The 21,069-nt window shown below is 42.2% G+C and overlaps 1 protein-coding gene across 11 annotated transcripts in view; it reads left to right on the forward strand.

Moving 5' to 3' along the window:
• Positions 1 to 780: 780 nt before the first annotated feature.
• The window catches only part of CCDC17 (coiled-coil domain containing 17), a 38,327-nt gene continuing 18,038 nt past the window's right edge, over positions 781 to 21,069 (forward strand). For 9 of the 11 annotated variants that reach the window (XM_078392829.1, XM_072997539.2, XM_078392826.1 and 6 more), the window contains exons 1-13: positions 782 to 3,977; positions 5,475 to 5,621; positions 7,613 to 7,675; positions 9,270 to 9,399; positions 11,497 to 11,656; positions 11,769 to 11,891; positions 12,212 to 12,345; positions 13,512 to 13,646; positions 15,838 to 16,058; positions 17,538 to 17,623; positions 17,920 to 18,135; positions 18,820 to 19,042; positions 19,478 to 19,588. In XM_078392829.1, the coding sequence (XP_078248955.1) occupies positions 3,786 to 3,977; positions 5,475 to 5,621; positions 7,613 to 7,675; positions 9,270 to 9,399; positions 11,497 to 11,656; positions 11,769 to 11,891; positions 12,212 to 12,345; positions 13,512 to 13,646; positions 15,838 to 16,058; positions 17,538 to 17,623; positions 17,920 to 18,135; positions 18,820 to 19,042; positions 19,478 to 19,588 (1,941 nt within the window). In that variant the 5' untranslated portion in view covers positions 782 to 3,785. Of the gene's footprint in view, positions 3,978 to 5,474; positions 5,622 to 5,672; positions 5,818 to 7,612; positions 7,676 to 9,269; positions 9,400 to 11,496; positions 11,657 to 11,768; positions 11,892 to 12,211; positions 12,346 to 13,511; positions 13,647 to 15,837; positions 16,059 to 17,537; positions 17,624 to 17,919; positions 18,136 to 18,819; positions 19,043 to 19,477; positions 19,589 to 21,069 lie in introns of those variants that run through there. The other 2 variants (XM_072997541.2, XM_072997542.2) reach the window with 2 other exon arrangements.

The following is a 21,069-nucleotide window of genomic DNA, read 5'->3' on the forward strand; positions in this document are numbered from 1 at the left end:
TCAGTTTTTTGTAACAGAGTTCCCCAGCCTATCCAGAACGGGGCCACTGACACAGATCTCCTTCCCCGCCCCACAGTCACTGATTTCCTCCCGCCGCCAACTCTCGCGAACCTCAGCACGCTTGTAGTGCGCAAGTGCCCCCTTGTTTACGCCATCACACGCATGCGCATTCTAACCCTGTAAGCGCACTGTGCCCGTCTCTGCGATACGCTATGTTCATTTTCCCTACACAAGCACACCCCCGACTAGTCCGCCGTTGAGAGAAAATTATGGACTACTATCACATAAATTCCTGATTCTGCACGGCTTGCTTAGATGCCGCCGCCCTACCTAACTACCACAGACTCATTCCTATTTCAGTTTCTTCTCCCTCACTGACAGGTATAACCTGCAGGCAACCTTTTGCTTTTTCCACTTTTTTACACATGAAAACCAGTCCCATCTTTGGGACCTCCAAAAATTGTAAACAACAACAACTTTAGATCTTCTAATTGCTAGCGTGCTACGAAGAGTCGGAGACGACTTGACGACAGATAAAAAACGCTTGTCTAGGAGAGAGTTCCAGGCGGTCTGCGCCTACTAGTAAGGTAACAATGAGTGACTGCTCCTGTCCGTGTCAGTTTTGTTTAGTATAATAGAATATACAGAGGATAAAACTCAACCTATTTTCAGAACGATCACATTTAATATTAACGTATAAAGTAAGTAGAAACTGTGGGAAAAATGATTTCCTCCGCGCAATGCATCATGGTTGCGACTAAAAACAAATCATGTCACTGACTCCTCCTGCTTTGAGCCCCGCCCCCGCTTCTTTTCAAGGAATAGGGAACCGACGCATTTGTGGCGTTCGGGGGGGGCCTCCGTGTACAGGTGTGGTCACGTGTGTGAACGTTCAGACGTACAGAGAGGCGTTTTGGGTTCAGAAATGGTGATTCTTCCTCGAGCTGTGATCAGTATGCTAATTGAAGTGCTAGGTATATAAGATATCAGTTCAAACGCGCGATGCTTCAACGGCAGGGGTTCTGCTGGCTGCTGGCCGAACCGGACACGCCAAGCCCGAGCCGTCCTACTTGTCCTGTGTTCCGGCGGAAAGGCGGGCGAGCGAGCCGGAGGGGTGGACCGGGATCGCATTTTTCCCAGGGGCAGACTCTCTTCTTCCAACACATACAAAAAATGTGCCTGTTTTCCCTTACACGGCGGACGGACGCTCGCTCAGGGCCCCGGTTGTTCTTTCTTGCAGACGATGCCGAGGCGGGGGGGAGGCGGGCCCGGTTCTCAGCCCGTCTCCGCTCAAGGCACATTTGAGGAGCCGAGGTAAGAGGACCGCCGTTCGTGTAGCCTTTGTAAAGATCTGACCCCTTTTCGTAGTATTTTTGTAAGACGCTAATGTTGCATTTAATAAATGGGAATTTTTTAAAAAATTGATTGTGCATTCTTGTGTTCTTTCCGTGCAGTGTGTAGGTATTTGTCCAACAATGAAAAGCAGAGGATCGGGGCCCAAGGGTCAATGGTCCCGGGGCATCTACCCCCTCCCACAGGGTCCCTGGGAGGCCACAACGCGGTATTTGTATGGGCAGTTGGACTTTAACCCCCCAACAGCGGAGTAGCGATCCTGTCGGTGGGAAAGGGAGGGCCTCTGTAAAATATAAAGTCGCAGGACTGGGCTCCCCTTGGAAACAGGAACGAGGCTTGCTTGAGCCACATTACAATTGCTTATGCTTCCTAATTGTTGGCTGATTGCTGAGGGCAATACAAGCATCTATTTGTGTCACTGGTCCCATGCTGAAAGAAGGGAGCAAGTGCTATAGCAGTGGCTTCTGAGTATGAGTGTGCCACTCTTTCACCCCCATGTCCTTCACGCTACAGGACAGGCACCCCACAAGCAAACAAAATGTCTTGTCCATGGTGTGTAGGATAACAGTCCTGTTTGTTCCAAACAATAATGCTTAGGAGGGCATTATTGGAAGCTGCACTTGTTATTTCCAAGTACAGGGGATGTTACACAGATGAACGGGGTGCAAGAGGAAGGGAAAAATGTGATATAGAGGCTGGGGCAAAGAATCACACCAGCAACAGAACAGCAGGAATTATGAGGGGCACACCATGGAAAAGGTCTACTTCCTTTGGCAATACAAGGGAGCAGGATCTTAACAGTAATCCAATACATCAGATTAGAAATGTACACAAAACTGTGGCCCAAAGGATAAGGTTACTTGGTCTTCACTGCCCAATTCCCTACTGTAGCTCAGTGGGGGCAGGCTGGCGGTGGTTAATTAGAAATGCACTGGAATGCTAACTGATAGCCAGAGTCGTTACACGACATCAAGTCGCCTCCAACTTGTGGCAACCCTATGAATGAGTGATCTCCAACATATCCTATCCTCACCTGCTCAGCTCAAGTCTGTGGTTTTCTTTAGGGAGTCAGACCATCTTTTTTGTTCTGGTATCTACATCATTTTTCAAAAGATACATTTCAAAAATTGAAGGTAAATAAAACTTATTCAAATTATGACTATATTTTGATGCATCAGTTGCATAATACTTGCAGCCATCTAACTGACCTTTATCTTGATGTTTTGGCCAATAAGCTAATCCCATTTCTGATCTGCTCTAGCATATAAACAAAGGAAAATATAGAGATGGGATACACCCTCCACAGATTCTTCGGCTGCACAGAGAGATTTCCAATAATGGTTCTTGTAGATTTAGATTGGCAACGAGTTAGGTTTTTGGCTGCAGAGCTGTCCTCCAGGTAGAAGAGCCAGCTTGTGTGGCCTTGGGCACACTGCACAGTCCCAGGGTTTCTCCTGAGTACTCCCTACCTAGAAAATCTGGAAAGTGTCATCATAAGTGAGAATTGATTTGACAGCACACACCCGAACGGGCCTCTGTGAGACTCGAGGTGAGCGTATAAAGGCTCTCGCTAGAGTGTCGTCCTCCCTCAAAATAGAGCAGGAGGCACAGACAAACTCGCCTACACTGGCCATCGAAACTAAACAGCAGGGAGTTGACCCTGGGACGAGTTAATTAACAACCCCTTTGTTAAAGATGTTTGGATGCCCTCATCGGACCCGTTGGCGACGAGAGAAAAAATGGAAACTAAGGTAACACAGCAAGATTTATTGTTAACTGTTCCAATAAAAACTAGTTACGATTTTACAACAGTTAGACACCAGAGGGGTAAAACTCGAACCCTCACAGCCTCACATTTACTTTTGGTTCTTATTTTATTATTTCAATATATCCACCTGTGTTCTGTGCTAACTGCCTCCATGGTGAGAGGGCATGGTGGCTGGAATTATAACACTACGAGAGTTCATCTTACTTTCAAAAAAATTGACAGTGAAGAGAGGTTCGTACTTCTACATGTACAGCAGAATGAGGAACCTTCCCACCCACTCTTGGTGATCGTTGAACTTCTCCAGGTGGTTAATGGTAAGCAATTGAGAGAGCTGTGGTACAAAATACATGGAAAACTGAAAATTCCATACCCTGGCACACAGGGCAACCTCCTTCTGATAATAGCCCTTAGAAAACAAACTCCTCCCTTACAAGTCCTAGGCATTACTAATCTCAAACCACTCCTGCTAACATAAACAGTAGCCACTGCCATAGCAATGGACTGACTACTTTGCTCTATTATTTTTGTCAGACTGGCACCACCCCTGAGTTACCAACATAGCAACTGAAAACTCCAGATGCCTAGTTTAATTGTCTCCTTCAAGGAAGCATAAGTGACCATCAACCTCCAGATAAGCATAATCTTTTGTGGAATACTCTTCGTAATGACAGATCCAGTGGCTTTCCACTGTCCGAACTGTGAGATGAGCTTCCGCTCCAGGCGACTATTAGAGAAACACATGGATAAATTCTGCATTGGACATGAAACAACAACTGTGACTGGTGCTAAACACCAGAACAGGCAAGCAATGCATAAGAGGAAAGAGCCCAAGAAAGCAGAGACACCAGACAGCTTGGTAAGAGAGGCACCCTTTCCTGGACTCATGACTGGTCAAAAAAGTATATGGCCTAGATTCCTAATATTTGGGAACAATTTAACATAAGTATTGGGAGGGCGAAATGTAAGTGCCTCAGTTTTAATGACACTATTAGTAGATATCCTCTACCACATTTTATCAACTATACATGGGATATCTGCTAGAGTCTATGCAGAAATATGAGAAGATACTATATAATAAAAGACATATCTAGTAAGAGGTAGAATATTAAAACAACCTGTTGCTTCTGATCATGCCCAGTGATGTTGGATTAGTCCCATATACAAGAACATTGTTTCTGTCCCTCTTTGATAGGACTGCAAACCCTTCCTATAGAGACTGGAGTTGGATTCTTGTTTAAAAACTAGATGTATTTACTTGCATTTCTTCTTCTTTTTAATTGCTCCTTCTTTTCTAGCTTTGTGTCAAAATCTATAATTGGAATAATTTGGACCCATCTTGAGCAAAGCTTTAAAAAATTACTTCTTTGGAATCCACAGTGTTCCCTTGACTAACATGGCTGTTGCTGTTGCTGGGGGATTTGTGGAGTTGTAATCCAATAACAACTCGGGAGTCAGTGGAAGACAGGAGGGTCTGGCATGCTCTGGTCCATGGGGTCACGAAGAGTCGGACACGACTGAACAACTAAACAACAATCCAAGAACATAACTTTTCTAAGCTCTGGTCTTTAGATGCAGGGCCCCTGCCTGGAGCTTCTATTGCCCCTGTGCTGTGCAGAAAGCCTCATGGCCACCAAAGAGTCAGAAACAAATGAGATGTTGCTAAAGGTATCGTAACAGGTGCACATATAATATAGTATGTTCATGAGTCTGAATAGGAGAGTTCTGTATCCCAAGAGGCTTCATAATTTTGTTATGTTTAGAGGTTAAAATGAAATGGACATCAGTGTCTTTATTCATTAATTGCAATATCATGGGCATTGCTTGCCCATGACATTTGCACAGCCAACCTTTGCATGGCGTTCCTTATTGCTGTTAAGAAATTCACTAGATATGAGAGAGTATGGGCTTCTGTCACACTTTCTTATTCACTTTTGTAGTTTGAATTCTGGGAAAATGTTAATTTTTTAACAACACAAACCCTTCTTTAATGGAATACATGGATTCTATCAACAACTGAGTACTGTAATAGCTATGCAGTTAATATTGTACAAGAAGTATATTAGTGAACACCTGAAATCAAAGGGCTCACCTTATGGTTTGAGGTGTTTTTTTTCCTGTCTCTCCTTGTATTACTTTATAATTTTATTTATATGTGGGGGCGTTTGTGAGAGAGGCCTAGCTTATTTTGCCTTTCAAAATGGTTCCTTTATCAACTGGAAGGTAGGGATGTTAAGCAAACCTTGCAGCTACTCCCTGAAGGAGTTAATTAAGACATTCCAACTTCCATGAAACACATCTTCAGTCACAATTTATTGTTTTATTTTTGTCCTGGCTCTTGGTTTCTATGGAGTAGTATCATGAGCAACAAGCGCCAAAACCAAAGAGGCACCAACCTAGACACTTTGAAGAGGAATACGGGCAACAAACAGCTCACTTGAGGAGCCTTGACTATGCAGGAAGTGTTTCTGACAGCCAGGCCTTGAAGAAATTGACTGAAGAGGTACAGCAGAAAATAATGGCAACACATTGATTCCTTTGGCAGTGAGCCTTCCATGCTTTCTTTACTGTTCTGCTTTGTATCCTCCACAGATAGAATTACTATGCTTCAGAGTACCAGCTGAAGTCTTAGAGAATCGTTGTTTGTTGAGGTGGGGAAATAAATCTCAGGTGACTGGTACTGGAAGAAAGTCTCTTAGGTGGGCAACTTTGACAGGGCCAAGGGTGTGTTTCAGATCTGTTGGTTGCTCAAGAACTGTGCCAAAGATGTGTGGCTAAAATGATTATTTAGCTCATTCATATTTTTATCTAATTTTTAAAGAGGTTACAGTATTTCAACTCTTGATAAACAATAATTTTAAAAATTAAAAATTAATTCCCTGCTATAAAACATTCGTTCTGTGAAAGCAAATTTTATTCCTTTAAGCTAATATATTAGGTAATAATAATTTATTAAATAGAATTCATTTACTAGTTTCTGCCTTTACATAATGTATTTATTCACATTTCCTTTCCTAAGGCAACATCAGCAGAGCCTGTGATTCTGTGGTGGTGGGTAGATTTAAGCCTCCTAATTAAAAAAGTAACAGTTAAGTTCTTAAATAACTAAAAAGTTTAATCTTCTATAGTCAACAATCAATATTTAAGAAAGAGAGGTGCTGAGGACATACTTGAGAAGAGGGCAGACATTGAAGGTTTACTGCCACTAAAAAGGCTTCTTGCTGCCATATTGAAATTCCTCTATATATTTATAGAATAGAATGCCATCAACTTCCCCCTTCATTTTTCTGGCGAGTACTGTGAGACACCTATGAGAGCCAGTGGGTTTAATGGATAAAGTGACAGACTAGGACTCCAGAGAGCAGGTTCAAATCCCTGCTTGTCCATGGAAACTTAATGTGGGGGCAAGGTGGCAATAGTAAAACCACTCCTTAAATATCTCACATACTTAGAAACCCTATTAGGGTCACTATAAATGGAATGTGACTTGAGAGCACATAACACTCTCACTGTGGGACACTATGAGGCAGTAGAAGTCTTTTAAAAGAGCTTGAGGACTGCTTTAAAACCTGGACATTCATCCTCACTCATTCCAAGCTGGCACCAGGACTCACTCTCTCTCCCTGCAAATACTGTATGTTTTTATGGGCATGATGTCTGTGCAATGTTGGGGCACCAAAAAAAAAAACCAAACAGAGTGAGGAGATTAAGGAGGGAGCCAGTGGGTTCATGCACTTGGACTTGTTGGGCCACTTAGAGCCAGCAAGGCTAGGAATGGAGCACCAGCACTACAACTCACGGGCATTGTTGTTGCATGAGCCTTGGCAGCAGTTGTATAAGGCTTGGGAAAACAGAACTCCCTGTGGCTGGTAGGGACCCTTTCAAATGCTCCAGCAGCACAGAGGGATCTAAATAAACTTCTCACTGGCCATGCATGCTGTCAGCATGGGATGTGAACTCCCTAGCAAGAATGGCAGTAGCCACTGTAGCTGCTGTGTGTTTGTGCCAAGCGTCCAACTGCTCCCAAATATTTTCCTCCTTGCTCTTGGTTGCCCTAATACATGCAGTGTTTACATGGCTTCTATTCTGATTTACATGGCTTTCCTCTATGCCTGTTTCCTTAATCAGTTGTCCCAGTAGTTCTAGCCCTTCATTTCCCTTTCCTGTCTTCTATGTCTTTAGTTTTGATCCCGAAACCTCAAGGAATGGAATACTGCTGGGTTGATAACTCTACTCACAGATATTTCCCATCCTGATAATCTCACAATTCCTAGACCTTAGTCTAGATCAAATTGTTCCAGACTAAGCAGAGTTTTTAAATTATATTTTGGGCTGGGAATGACTAAGTAAGCTCTTATTTCCCAGTTCCAAGTTCAGGGTCTTCTCATCAAATTGCTAATGCTTCATTTTGAGTATAACCAGAAGATACACTTGCCATTCTAACCAACACCCAGAAATGGTGTCTGCTACTAAAGAAAGTCTTTCCCTCCACAGTTCCAGAAACTGAGAAAGTCACTGGAAAATACACACTCAACATTCAGGAACTTCCAGACCGAGGTAAAACTGTTCAAGGATTTTTAAAACAAACAAACCTTGTTGCAGAGACTACAAGATATTGAAAAATATACAATCGTATGAAAAGGGTTTGAATAGTGCGGAACGTAATGAAGCATAAACTTACAATTTCCTATATTGATTATTGCAATACTTTTTCTGTATAATCTTCTGCCTTCTGTTCTTAACATCCTGTTCTTGTTCTTCAGCATAATCTTCACTATGTGCTCTTTTAACTCTCTTTCGCTCTGTGGTCCCACCTTCTATTCTGTGGTTCATTCGAAACCTGTTTCCTTACTTTGTTTCTGCTTTGGAGACAAAATCCCATGCAGCTCTTGCGACCAGAAAGCTTGCCCACCCCAGTGCAGAGGGGCAATTCATTTTGTTCTGCTCATGTGAGAAAGCCATCCCTATTTTGGCCTTTGAAGCACAGCCTCGCCCCTGCTTCAACATGTCTCCAGCAATGCATGTTAGGACTGCAGTTCCTCCTGTGATGGTTCTAGAGGTGTTAATTTTGGATTTAATTGATATGCTTTAGATGGCCTGAACTGTGTTGGAAAGAACTTCACACAAATGGAAGCTCTTTCCTGTGCAGTTGCATTTGCAGGTAACTAGATGGCTGCATATTTAGAGCCATGTGTCATAGGATCCCAAAGCAAATTGTTTGCATGATGGAGGTGAATATGAGAGCTGTGATGTGTTAGTTACACTATGAATCAGAAGTCATAACTTCAGTTAGTGTGTTGACTAAGGAAAATATAATATCATCTCACAGACAAAGCATTGCACTTTAAATACTCAGAAAATGCAGAAATCTAACAATAAAGATATAAACTTGAAGGACTAGTGTGTGCAACAGTTAAAAATAAATACATGTTTATTGTACATAAATTAAATATTCAGGAAGGCCCTAAGAAATATTTGTTTATTCTAAGTATTTATAACCCAACTTTTTGACCAGACTCTTACAAAGTGATTAACAAGTACAGTTACTTAAAAGCTTTAAGAAAGGTTGGTGTAAAAAGATACATTTTCATGCCTTTCTTAAAAATCTGTATTGAAGGGGACGCTAAGCTAAAACCAGCTGGGAGAAGTTCCGTATCAGTGGGGCCACCATTCAGAGGCCCCTTTCTCTTCAGCTCACCAGCCTGAACAGTTTTCTATGTTTTGATAAACTGAATGAATCACAGGGAGTTTCATAACTGAAAGAGGATTTGAACCTGGACTATCTGCATTCACACCCAGCACTCTAGGTATGGGAAGTACAAGCATACAGTAGAGGATACAGTGAGTTGACATGTTCTGGAATTCACAATCAGTGCTCTTCATGCCACCATTTAATGACAGGACTTTTTAAGCATGCAGTTAGACACAAAACATGCAGTTGGAAATCATGTTGCTTGACACTGCCAAGCACTCTTAATATACAGGTATCCATAGCTTATCACATTTTCCCTCTATTTCTCCATATATGCATGGCCATCTACGTGTGTCCAAATCACACTGAAACAAACCTTGTTCAATGGCACCTAAGAGTTGCATTGTTGATTATGGAAGTAAGGAGCATCTTGACTTGTCATATTTCCCTGAACCCTAGGATGACAACAGCTACCAAAGCCTGCACCAGTGGGAATATTGGCAGCGCCAGCAACAAATGGCAGAAGCACATGAGCGCCAGTTAGCTGTTATCCAAGCCAGAAGCCAGCATCTAGAGCAGCAGAAGGATGGTAAGAGAAAGCTAGGGCACATTCCTGATGGTTGTTCTCCTGTGACTGCCTTTTCTTGCCAGTTGAGGTTAAGGGAATGGCCTGCACTGTAGAATTAAGTAGGAAAGGTCAGACAAATGGCCTTCATGCTTCCAGTTCCAGTTCCTGTGCTGGATAAGGCTGGCAAAAAGGTCCCATCTTGTCACTAGTTTCAGGAAAAAAACTAGATGGAGACTCCATCTGTAAGTACACCTAGCAGTCAATTTTGTATTTAGAGGATTTCTCAGCCATTGGGTGGGTTTGAAGAAGGCAGAGGGAACTTGATTCTCACAAACAGCAGGTAAATTTTTATTTTATTTATTTATTTATTTATTTATTTATTTATTTATTTATTTATTTATTTATTTATTTATTTATTTATTTATTTATTGCATTTATATGCCGCCCATCTAGACATGGTAAATAGCTGAAAAATGAGATGAAGTGCCTGTTTGTGATTTTTTTCTTCCTCTTTTCCAGTCGTGTGTGTGTGTGTGTGTGTTGGCAGAGGGGAGGGACTAAATGAGCTGCAAGGCCAAACATTTGTTATTTTTCTTTGCAAAGCAAAGCAGTAAATAGCAGCCATACATTTATATTTTACTCAGAAACAGTCACATGATTCTGACACATGAAATGAACATGTTACTCTTTTGAGGTAAAGGAAGTTGATTATTTAACAGTGTTCTGTCCTTTCATGACATCCCAGATCAGCTATCTGAGGCCACTGCTTCCTTCTGCCTAACAGTAAAACTGGCCTTCATCTCTTGGGAAGAACTATCTCATTTCTTAGATTTGTAAATAATTCAGGATGTTTGTGTGGGTGAAAAGACAAAAATATGTTAAATTAGTAAGAAATTTATGTCTAGACTCAATAATAATGTTTGATGTCTGTGGCGGACAGTCCACACGTCACTCCTGTCAGTCATTTTAGAGCTCTAGTGCAGGAGCCTATGACAGGACAGGAGGGGTGGAGTCAACAGTACTTGTGTGTGTGACGGTTAGTTAGGGAGAAGATTGTGAAACATTTAGACAAGATACTGGACAGTTGGTTTGTTAGAGAATATTAAAGAGTAAAAAGGAATTAGAAGTACCCAGACAGTCAGAATATATTGAGATCTTGATTAAAGTAAATGAATACAAGCAATCTTACATATAATCAAATCCACATTTATTGAATGAAAGATAATAGAACATCCACGATTTTCCTTCTGTGATTTACTTACTACTCCATAAATAAACGTTGTTATATTTGGCAGCAAGAGTGCGAGATTCATAATCAATATACAGTGGACCCTCTACTTAAGGAATTAATCCGTATTGGAATGGTGGCTGCAAGTCGAAAAGTCTGTAAGTCGAATCTCCATTGACCTACAATGCACTGAAAACCAATTAATCCCATAACCAGTGGTTTTTATTCTATTTTTATTCCATTTTGTTTTTTTTCTGGTCTGTAAGTCGATTCTCTGGCTGCAAGTCGAATCTAAATTTTGCAGCCAGAGAAGTCTGTAACTCAAAAAGTCTGTAAGTCGAGCCGTCTGTAAGTCGAGGGTCCACTGTATTGAGGATAATATCCTCTGGTGGCAGCGAATAAAAGTGAAAAGAACAATTCATGCCCAAAGGTGAACTTGTATGAGAGGCCAAACATACAGGGGTCACTGGAGGTGCACAACAATGTTTTATGAAAGTACTATGCATGTGTCTAGACCCCATCTCAAGCTATTCATCTGTATATATAACAGCTAGCATTTTAGGTTCATGAGTTCCATGCACACTTTCTCTCTAAGATGCTGCATTTTGCAGGAATCTATTCATATGTAAGGACTTACCTGGAGGCTTTAGTGGAGAGTTAGGGCACAGGTTTACTTGTCTGATTTGTTGTCTGAAAAAGAGGCATGCAATACATATCCACTAGGGGTGAAGGGTTCCTAGCTGGATGGATCTATGCTCTAGTACAGTATAACCAAGGGAGGGATGATGTTCCCATATTTTAAGCAGAAATGCAATTCAGAGAACCTCTGGAAATCCTTTGATTTGGGCCAGGTATTCCAATGCAGTTTGTTCAATGTTGCATTTATCTAGAGATCCACAAGCGCTTGTCGGATCTTAAACAAGGGAATTCATCCACAACTCACATAGAACAGCTGCTGGTTGAACTGAATGCCCAGGAGGAAAAGAACCAACTGGCTTTGGATACCCTGCGGGAACAGGTGGACCTTTTGCAAGTAGTAGCAGAAAGCAGGTAAGGCTTCTAGGGGTAGAACTGCACATTCCTTACGGTTCTTTATGGCTGCTTATGAACAAGCAAGCCCTTAGTACACCTGCATATTCTTCCTTCTTCCGTTTCTTTCTAGAAGCAAACCAGAACCTCCAACCAAGGTAAAAACTGAAAGTGCTGCTGATAAGGTGGAGGAGAAGGCCACTTTCAAGTCTATGTTATTTCCAATAGCTGTTGGACCACTTTCTTCAGAGATACAGTGAGTTTGGCGGAAGCTGCAAGGCTGTCTGAGATCAGAGCTGTGCTAAACTGGGAATTTTAATATGAATATTAATTAATTGCTTTTCACTGTTGCTTGTGGAATTTTCTCTCTACCCTATTTTGGGAAGTGCTGGATTATGGGAAATTGTGTAGCAAAGCAACAGTAGAAGGAAGACAGATTTTTCACTGGATGAGAAGGGAACAGTTCTCTTCTCAATGGAGGTAGTGAATAGGCTTGTCATCTCTCTGTGTGTGCGCACACGTGCCTGTGCAGCAACATGCTCTGGGATTTAGTGATGCATTTGTGTGTCCCTGCAGGGCTGTCTACCTGGCATACGTGCAGAGTGGAGGTAGTGACCACAACATCCTCCGTCAGATGTATGAGCTGCAAGTGGAGGCTGTGGCACTGGAGAAAACTAAAGGAAGGCCTGAACACAAGGCTAGAAAAAAGAGTGAGATAAATTTACTGTCTTCTCCTCCCCACACTTGGCTATTATATCATAGTCTAGAGCACTGGTTCTTAACCTTGGGTTACTCAGGAGTTTTGGACTGCAACTCCCAGAAGCCTTCACCACCAGCTGTCCTGACTGGGGTTTCTGGGAATTGCAGTTCAAAAGCATCCGAGTAAAAAAGGTTAAGAACCACTGGTCTAGAGCAGTGATGGTGAACCTTTTTGAGTCCGGCTGCCCAAACTGCAACACAAAATCAACTTATTTATATCTAAGTGCCAATACTGCAATTAAAAAACCCAAATGCTGAGGTTTTAGTTTAGAAAAAACAACTGCTCCTGCACTGCAAGGGTTAAATGCTTCCTCCTCCTCCTCCTCCTCCTCCTCCTCCTTCTCCTCCTCCTCCTCCCCCCCCCATGGGCGGTGTTAACAAATAAATACTTACTGGTCCTCCAATCCCCCATTGGGCTAGACCAGTAATGGTCACCATTGCACCCCTCTGCTAGACCGCTGCACCAGCAGAGGGGAGTACCAAAATCTGGGATCGGAGAATGGGTAAGTAATTCTCTATGGCGACTTATGGCTCGTGTGCCCACAGAGAGGGCTCTGTGTGCCAGCTGTGGCACCTGTGCCATAGATTTGCTATCACTGGTCTAGAGCAATTCTTGGGTCCTTAATGTTTGCATATCCCTCATGAACTGAAGAAGACTACTGTTTACAGACTAAAAATTAATCATTAGATGCTATCAAATCAATTCCAACCTATGGCAACCCTTTCCTTTTTTCCTAGGTATAGAAAATGCTTGGAAGTGGTTTACCATTCCCTTCCAGAGTCACCCTGGATTGTGTAACTTGTCCAAGGCTGTACAGACTGACTCTTCTCCAGGGATGCACATTAGGGAATTGAACTCCTAACCTCTGGCTCCACAGTCAGATACCTTACTGACTGAGCTATCCAGCCAGACCACAGTTCACAAAAGCTATTTTTGGGGAGAGTCATTCCCAGATTCTCGCTGCCACTGTGACCATTGCTCTGTTTTGGAGAATGTGTTCCCATTGTGCAATAAGGTCTTGTTTATGAAACCTCAGACTATAAAAAAAAGCTATTTTTCAATTATATAAATTCAATAATTCTTATTGTTCATTGGCTCTTCATCCTTCCACTGCAGAACATGAAGGTAACTCCAGTACCTACCCATGGGGCATGGATGCTGAACTCCTATCTGTTCAGCTGGAGAATCAGCGGCTGGAAGATGAAATACTAAAGTTAAGGGTCCTGAAGGACAGAAGAAGAAATGAAGTTGGTAGGCCCTCATCCTCCTTTACTAAAGTTGAGACAGATAATAGTGAAGGAAGCCAGGGATTAACTTTGTAATTATACACAATAATGTTGCTGTGGGTAAGTTGTGTTCATTATATCCAGGCAGCTACTTCTATATACATTATATCACAGAAGTGAGTACACCCCCTCACATTTCATAAATATTTTAGTATATCTTTTCATGTGACAACAGTGAAGAAATGACACTTGGCTACAATGTAAAGCAGTGAGTATACAGCTTGTATAACAATGTAAATGTGCTGTCCCCTCAAAATAACACAACACACAACCATTAATGTCTAAACTGCTGGCAAGAAATGAGAATGTACAGAGGGCCACACAGCTGATGCTGTGTTGCCACTGAGTAAACATACCACTGTGTTACATAGGTGGCATAGTGTTCTCCCACCACTGGCAACAGAATACCCCTTTCAGGTCTGTCTGGGCTGGACAGGAGCCTGCAACAAAGAGTGTTTCTCATCAGACAGACTATAGAAAACTTACTGCTGTAAACTGGACCATTGAGGGGGACTGTACTGGAAGGGTTACATTTATTTATTTATTTATTTATTCGATTTTTGCCCCGCCCCTCTAGACAACGTCTACTCGTAACACGGGACAAATTAGGATTACTGCATTGGGTGTTCTACCCATTTAAATAATAATTTTACATCATCGAGCAATTCTGACTTACGGTGACACTTTTCATAGTTTTCTAGATAATGTGATGGACTACCAGGTTCAGGGAGTCCTGCTCTAACTACTTAGCCACACTACTCTGGCAATTCTGGAACGGATGAGCCCAGGAGAGTTAATTGTGTTGATGGCTAAGGGAACCTGTCTCTTCCCAATACTTCCCCAACATTATAGTATGACCTAACTAAGCAGTGCTATCAGAATGTCCCCTAAAATCCACAAGGCTAAGTGTCTTTGATTCTCATGTTAATCCTGCATGGTAGAACTGGCAGCAAAACCACAAAATTTACCAACTCCCAGTAGGTGGTCAAGGCAAGACCTGGTTTTAAGTTCTACACACCCTCTTAGCCAAAAATCCAGATAATTGAATGGAGAAATTTTTGTATTTTTTTAAGATAGTGAAAAAGACAAAATTTTCAGTAGGTTTCAAAAAGGCGTCCAAATATTTTGGAAAAAATTGAAGTCTGAGGCAGGAGCAATACAGAGAAAACACATAAGAAAATAACAAAGCTAATTAAATTACCTAGCATTTACTCATTGGAATAGTATCAGCATAGTCTCAGAGCATGCACAGAGTGCATGTCTCCTAGCACAGCAAATGACCGTAGTGTCCCCATAAAGATAACTAAGTCAACTAAAGTAACTTCTGAGCTTCTTTTAAAACTTTATTCATCACCTTCTAGACCTTCCAGGATGGTTTGCCAATCAGGCGTCAAATTCCCTCAAATGTTAATGAAGGCAACAGCAGTTTCTCCCCCGCCCTTTATACAGCTGATGACATTTCCCAATGATCACAGTACAGTGGTGCCTCGCTAGACAGTTGCCCCACATGACAGGTGCAGGAAAGCCTTGCCAATTGCTTCAGGTGAAGCAGGGAGACAGCCAGTTGGAAGCTAAAGAGCATAAGAGCATAATCTCCATGGGGCACAGCAATGTGGAGATAAGTTTTACCAAAAGAAAATAGGCAGAAGCCCAGTGCCTAGACTCCCTCAGTAACTTTGGAGTAGTTTCCCACTTAACAAATTTGGTTTCCATGTTGACCTGTTATTCCAAGAAATCCTGAAAGATGAAAGAAATTGCTTTCTGCGTTCTGCTACAATGCACTAGCTAATGCATCTCACATGTGCATTCACATGTGCATTCTACTGCTGAGGTGTCCAAGAAGATTGTTGGGCTTTCTGATCTCCACTGTGCCCAAATCCTTTGTTCCTTTTTCTGGGGGTTGCTAGGAACACATTAAGGTCCCTGAAATGCTATTGCAGTCACTATGTACTTCTGGAGATGCCGTGGCAATAGTAGGTCATCCTAGTTTAGCTAATATGGAAAAAGAAGCTCTAAGCCTCAGTAACTGTTTGTTCCCTCATTCTCTGTTTAATTTTGGAACTGCAAGCATTTGTGACTGAACTCTGTCTATCCTGCAGCCCTGCTGTAAATGGATACTGTGTGGCATTAATGCAATGGCCTCTTCCATTTACCAGGATCTTTGGATGCAGAGCTGGCCAAGCTACAGCGGGTGCATATGGCAGAAATGGCTCAGCTGCATGCTGAGATTGACAAGCTAAGACATGACACAGAGAGGATGAAAACGCAGTGGCCCAGGAGAGGAATACCACCCCTCCTGCCACCTCCTGTTGCTCCTCCTCTACCACCACCTCCCCCACATCACCTTCCAGACCCTACCTTTCTGGCTAACAGTATGGTGAGTGTCCTTATCTCTATTGGACAATTCCAAGAAGGCACATACAGAATATCTACTTTCCAAGTTGAAATCGTTTTCATGTCTAGAAGTGGTCCCTTTTTCACAATTTGGAGCTGTCATCTCTGGTGCCCATATTTGCACAAGTATTACTTTTAGAAGTGTTGCTTTTCTGTGCTACGTGTATTGGAACCCATGCACTATGGGGTCATGCCAGCTTAATTATTCTGAGAGTTATAACCTTGCAAAGTAATTTTTCCAGACTGCACGTCTTTGCATTAGATCCAATGGCTTTGCATTATCCACAACTATGTATGGGAAAGATATTACTGAGACATAAGCAGGGCCAATGTCCTTCCTCACTGTATCTTCCAAATAGGACTATTTTAGTAGTAACTTACTATGCTGAGATAAATTGGATTTAGAGTAGGCTCATTTGGATCGACGGAAATTACAGTAGAGTAGACTCACCAAATATCCTTTGATTCAGCAAGCTACTGTGTTGCAATTTACTACTCTAAGCAACAGGATTTTAGCCAGTAAGTGGCATGTACGTTTTTGCCCTTAATTTCATTCTTCAGCCCCATCTTGCTATGAGTCTTGACTATGGTTTTGAAGCCTTCAAAATCCAGCATACCTTACATTTTCTTTTAACTAAGGGCTTAGTCACACAAATGCTTCTAATTATAGCAACCAGAGGACATTTTTGCATCTCATGTTAAAAGCAAAAATTGTGCTGCTTATATTCTGCCCCATAGTGCTTGAAATACTCTCTGGGTGGTTTACAATTTAATTATCCAAGTTACACATTGCCCTTCCTTGAGCAAGCAGGGTACTCAATTTACCAACCTCGGAAAGATGGAAGGTTGAGTGAACCTTGTGCTGGCTACCTGAGATTGAACCCAGGTCGCGAGCAGAGTTTTGGCTGCAGTACTACAGTTTAACTACTGTGCTGCAAAACTCCTGTAGTTACATTATAGAATATTAAGGGAGCCAAAAAAACCTATGAATTGGGCTTGGATGTTGAACTCCAGTTTTTAAGAACCAGTGGCCAACCAGTGACAAACATGCCCTGCTAAGATTCCATTTCTGGCATGTCATGACTCGGGAATTTTCTGCCATCCACAGAGTCAGTTAAATAGGACTTAAGGTGTTCTACTTTAGAATTCAGTTAGCCTAGGATAACTGAACTCTAGGAGGCACTGAGTTACACGCGTGAAAAGTCTAATTACTTACTCATGCTAGGCTTGAGGGTTCTGGAGAAAATGTGTCTGCAGTGCACTCTGTGTTGAAGAAAGATGCACCCAAGGGAGGCTGAAGTGCTCTATCATTACCAACTATGTCAGCTCAAAAGTAAATGTTTTTTTCTGAAACAGTTGAATTATGTTGTTGAGGGTGCGGTAATTTCCTGGGAATAAAAAGACTCCTCACTTGGACATGATGGACACTGACCAAACTCATCTTATTTCTCACCCATTACAGGACTCCAGGAGATTATCTGCCACAGCTACCAGCCATTACTTCCTGGATCCCTCTGACACGCTGGGACCAGCTCCATATGATCCTGCGTATGTTCTGTCCTTTTATCTTTACTGTCCCAGTGCAAGGAACGCATGACCAGGCCTTTCTAACAGAGTTACTGTTGGACTTCACTCTTGCATGGAAAGTTTTTTTCTGACAGTCACATGATCACAATCACATGAAGTGAAGACGTTACGCTTTTCTTGTCCTATTGTAATTGCTTCTAAGCATATAGCACTTTTCTTGGAACACACCAGTTTATGTATTCCAGATCCCAATGGGCCATAACAAATGAGCAGTACCAGGTGCTTTATGAGTGTGACAAATTCTCCTCTTTTCACAGGTCTGGCTTTGTGATATTCTATGATTTCCTTTTGGGTCTGGATCCCACATTTTATCAAGTTGGCCTGGTCTCTGGCCTGTATCGTAACGAGCAAGTGTTGGGCAAGCCCACCCCACTGCCAGTTGTCTCCTCAGATATGGGCCTGTCCTCACAGTATGTGATGGGTGAACAAAGAGGGTGCTGTGCCATCTTAGCAGCTAGACAACCAGTACCAAGGTATGTCCATGTCTGACATTTCTTCTCTTCTGTACAGTCATTCCCAGATGCCAGGTGTCTTTGTTTTCACTTGTAGAATGTATTTATGGTCTGTAGGTGCTTCAAGGTAGTGTTCAAGGTAGATACAATAATAGACAATTCTTCTCTAAATAGCAGGGTTGGGAGGGCTAAAGTAAGGTACACCTACTGTTGTTGGTTCCTCTTTTTCTAGCTTACGAGTGTGTCAAACATGGAACTCTTACTTTTTTGCACTATAGTTACCAGAATCCCCCAACTTGGAAACAAAGCCTGGAAGATTGCAGTCTAAAAGGTTTTGTTTTATTTCCAAGCTCTGCCAAACGTTGTATTTTGTGTCCCTAACCATGATGGCTGTGACATTCTAAAAGCTATATCCAACAAGTGATGTTTCTCAGCTTGGAATATATGGCACCATCTTGGGATATTTGCCAAGGGGAGTAATGCATTTTGTACTTTGTCATGAAATGTCTCCAATTTTGAAGTTGCCAAATTCTCTCTTATGCCAGTTTTTGCACCAAATTAATGTCATCTCTAAGCTTTAGCACATGATACCACAATGATCTCTGAAACAGTGGATTCTGGAACAGGATTTGGGAAAAAAAAAGGACTAATACTGTATTTATGTTGTTGTTATGTATGTTAGTTCTTTCTCTACTTGCTTTTCAGAGCCCTTCCTTCAACCTCTATTGCTGTTGTGACTGAACTTCAAGCATCTGGAGGCTTTGATGCTTATGGGCTGGAAATCAAGAATCTGGTCCCAAGAGGATGGGCCAGAATCACAGTTTTTGACCACCTGCATCAGGTGATGAGTGGGCGTTGGAAGGTCCCTATCCGGGTGCTTCCTGTGAAGCCAGGCCTTACTGGAGAACAATTGAATAGTGTGCCTCAGGTGAGATTTCTTGCACATAATGGCTTTTCTCTATCTGCCATGAATGTTCCGCTGGTCCTCTCAAAAGGCTTTTATTCAACAATTAAATTCAGTTCCTATCACTGAATACATCCTTTCTCTGACCAACCCATTCAATGTGACTGAAGACAAATTTCTTCCCGGATTTCATTAACTCAATAGAAACTTTCCCAAGATAATTGTGCCCTGCTAGTCTGCTCCAGTAAGAGTGCTATGCAGATACTATGCAGATTTATTTATTTATTTATTTATTAGATTTTTTTACCCCGCCCGTCTAGACAATGTCTACTCGGGGCGGCTTCTGAAAACACCTGATCCTTAACCAAACCTACAATATGTATTATTTCAACCTCTCATGGAATTCAGCTTTCATCCATTTTAATTTTAACCAGATAAGTTCTTTTTAAAATTTCATAGGCTGGCAAAGCTGAGCTTTATTTGCGACTGGTGAATGCAAGAGATGCTGACGTGCAGTCACTGGCTGAGATACATCCTGCCAAAGCCTCCCTGTACAAATACCCTCCCACAGTAAGTTTCTCCATCAGGTGTCATTTTTTTAAATCTCTCTTGCTATCCTTCCTTCTTTCTTCCCTGAACTGGGTTCATAAGGGATATAAGTGGACTCTCCTTGCAGAAAGTATTATTGAGTGTTATTAGTTGCTATAAAGGACATTTTGATTTTAGGAACTTATGGCAGTCATACCTGCAACTGAGTCAAGAGATTAGCACTTGCTCAGACACCAGTTCCAGCAGGTGACCCACTACTAATCCCCAGAGCATCCTGGCCCTCCTGTTTGCCTTTGCTGGCTGTTCACCTGTCCTGTGACAATGTCCGGCGAAGAGCCCAATGGCTAAACATGATCCAGCTGTACAATTTTGTAATGTTGTTTTCTGATTCATGGCTAGCCATCATGCTGCCAACTTGTCATTTTCACAAATGCTGTCTCAGCAAATAAACAAGAAGTGAATGGAGCAAGGCACAACAGGTTTTGTGCCTTGCTCCAGGTTTTGTTTTTTCCCACTGGATAGCATAAAGAACTGGGGCCACATTAAAAAGCCAAAGTGACTTAGGCATCTTCCACCTGCCCTTCAAATCCTTAAGCTGATTGACAATTGGCAAGTGTAATCAATTTAGTTTGAAGAGGGGATAATTCACAAACCACATATGTCTGGTTACAGAAGTGGGAAAGGTTCGGATAGAAATACCACGGAACATTTGGTTGAAGATCTAGAAGAAGCCTTAGTCAGATCAGTCTTAATGAATAGGGAGTCAACATCCAATCCCCTCCCTCATGCTAAATATTTCTACATGTGAACATCACTGGGTAGGCAATGGCCAGAAGTCAAGGACTTGCACACTCCCATCTCTTACCAGGCCACACCCCCAACATCACAGCCATGTTTTTCTTGCAGATGTGGGTGTTTTTTAACTGATAAAAACCCCTCCTGCCATCTAGTGGCCAAATCTTTTTTAACATTTGGAAGGTCTAGGGATACTGGGAGACCCTCTAATCAGGCAAAATTGCCCCTTACACCTCTAGAGGGCCTCCAGAAGTTCTTAGACTACAACTCCCAGAAGTCTTCACCACTGCCTCTGCTGGCCAGGATTTCTGGGAACTGAAGTCCAAGAACATCTGGAGACCCAAGGTTGGGGACCACTGCTCTAGAGGACACAAGGGAAATGTTGAGCAATTTTTATTGTGTCTGTCCTGAAGCTGTTAAAAAGATAGAAATTTAACCAGGAGGGAAAAGGAGTGTCTATTGAGGACCAGTGTAGATTTCATGAAATAGCCTTGCTTCATAACTGTTAGAGCAGTGTGGCAATGAAATCAATTACTTCAGGAGGTGGTGAGTCCTTCAACGCTGGAGGCATTCAAGAGAAAATTAGACCACCTTCTGTCAGATCTGCTTTGAATTGGATTCCTGCATCGAGCAGGGGGTTAGACTCGAAGGCCTCATAGGCCCCCTCCAACTCAATTATTCTAGAATTCTATGATTCTAATTATTGA

Source organism: Pogona vitticeps, chromosome 4 (assembly GCF_051106095.1).
Source record: "Pogona vitticeps strain Pit_001003342236 chromosome 4, PviZW2.1, whole genome shotgun sequence".
Lineage (NCBI taxonomy): Eukaryota > Metazoa > Chordata > Lepidosauria > Squamata > Agamidae > Pogona > Pogona vitticeps.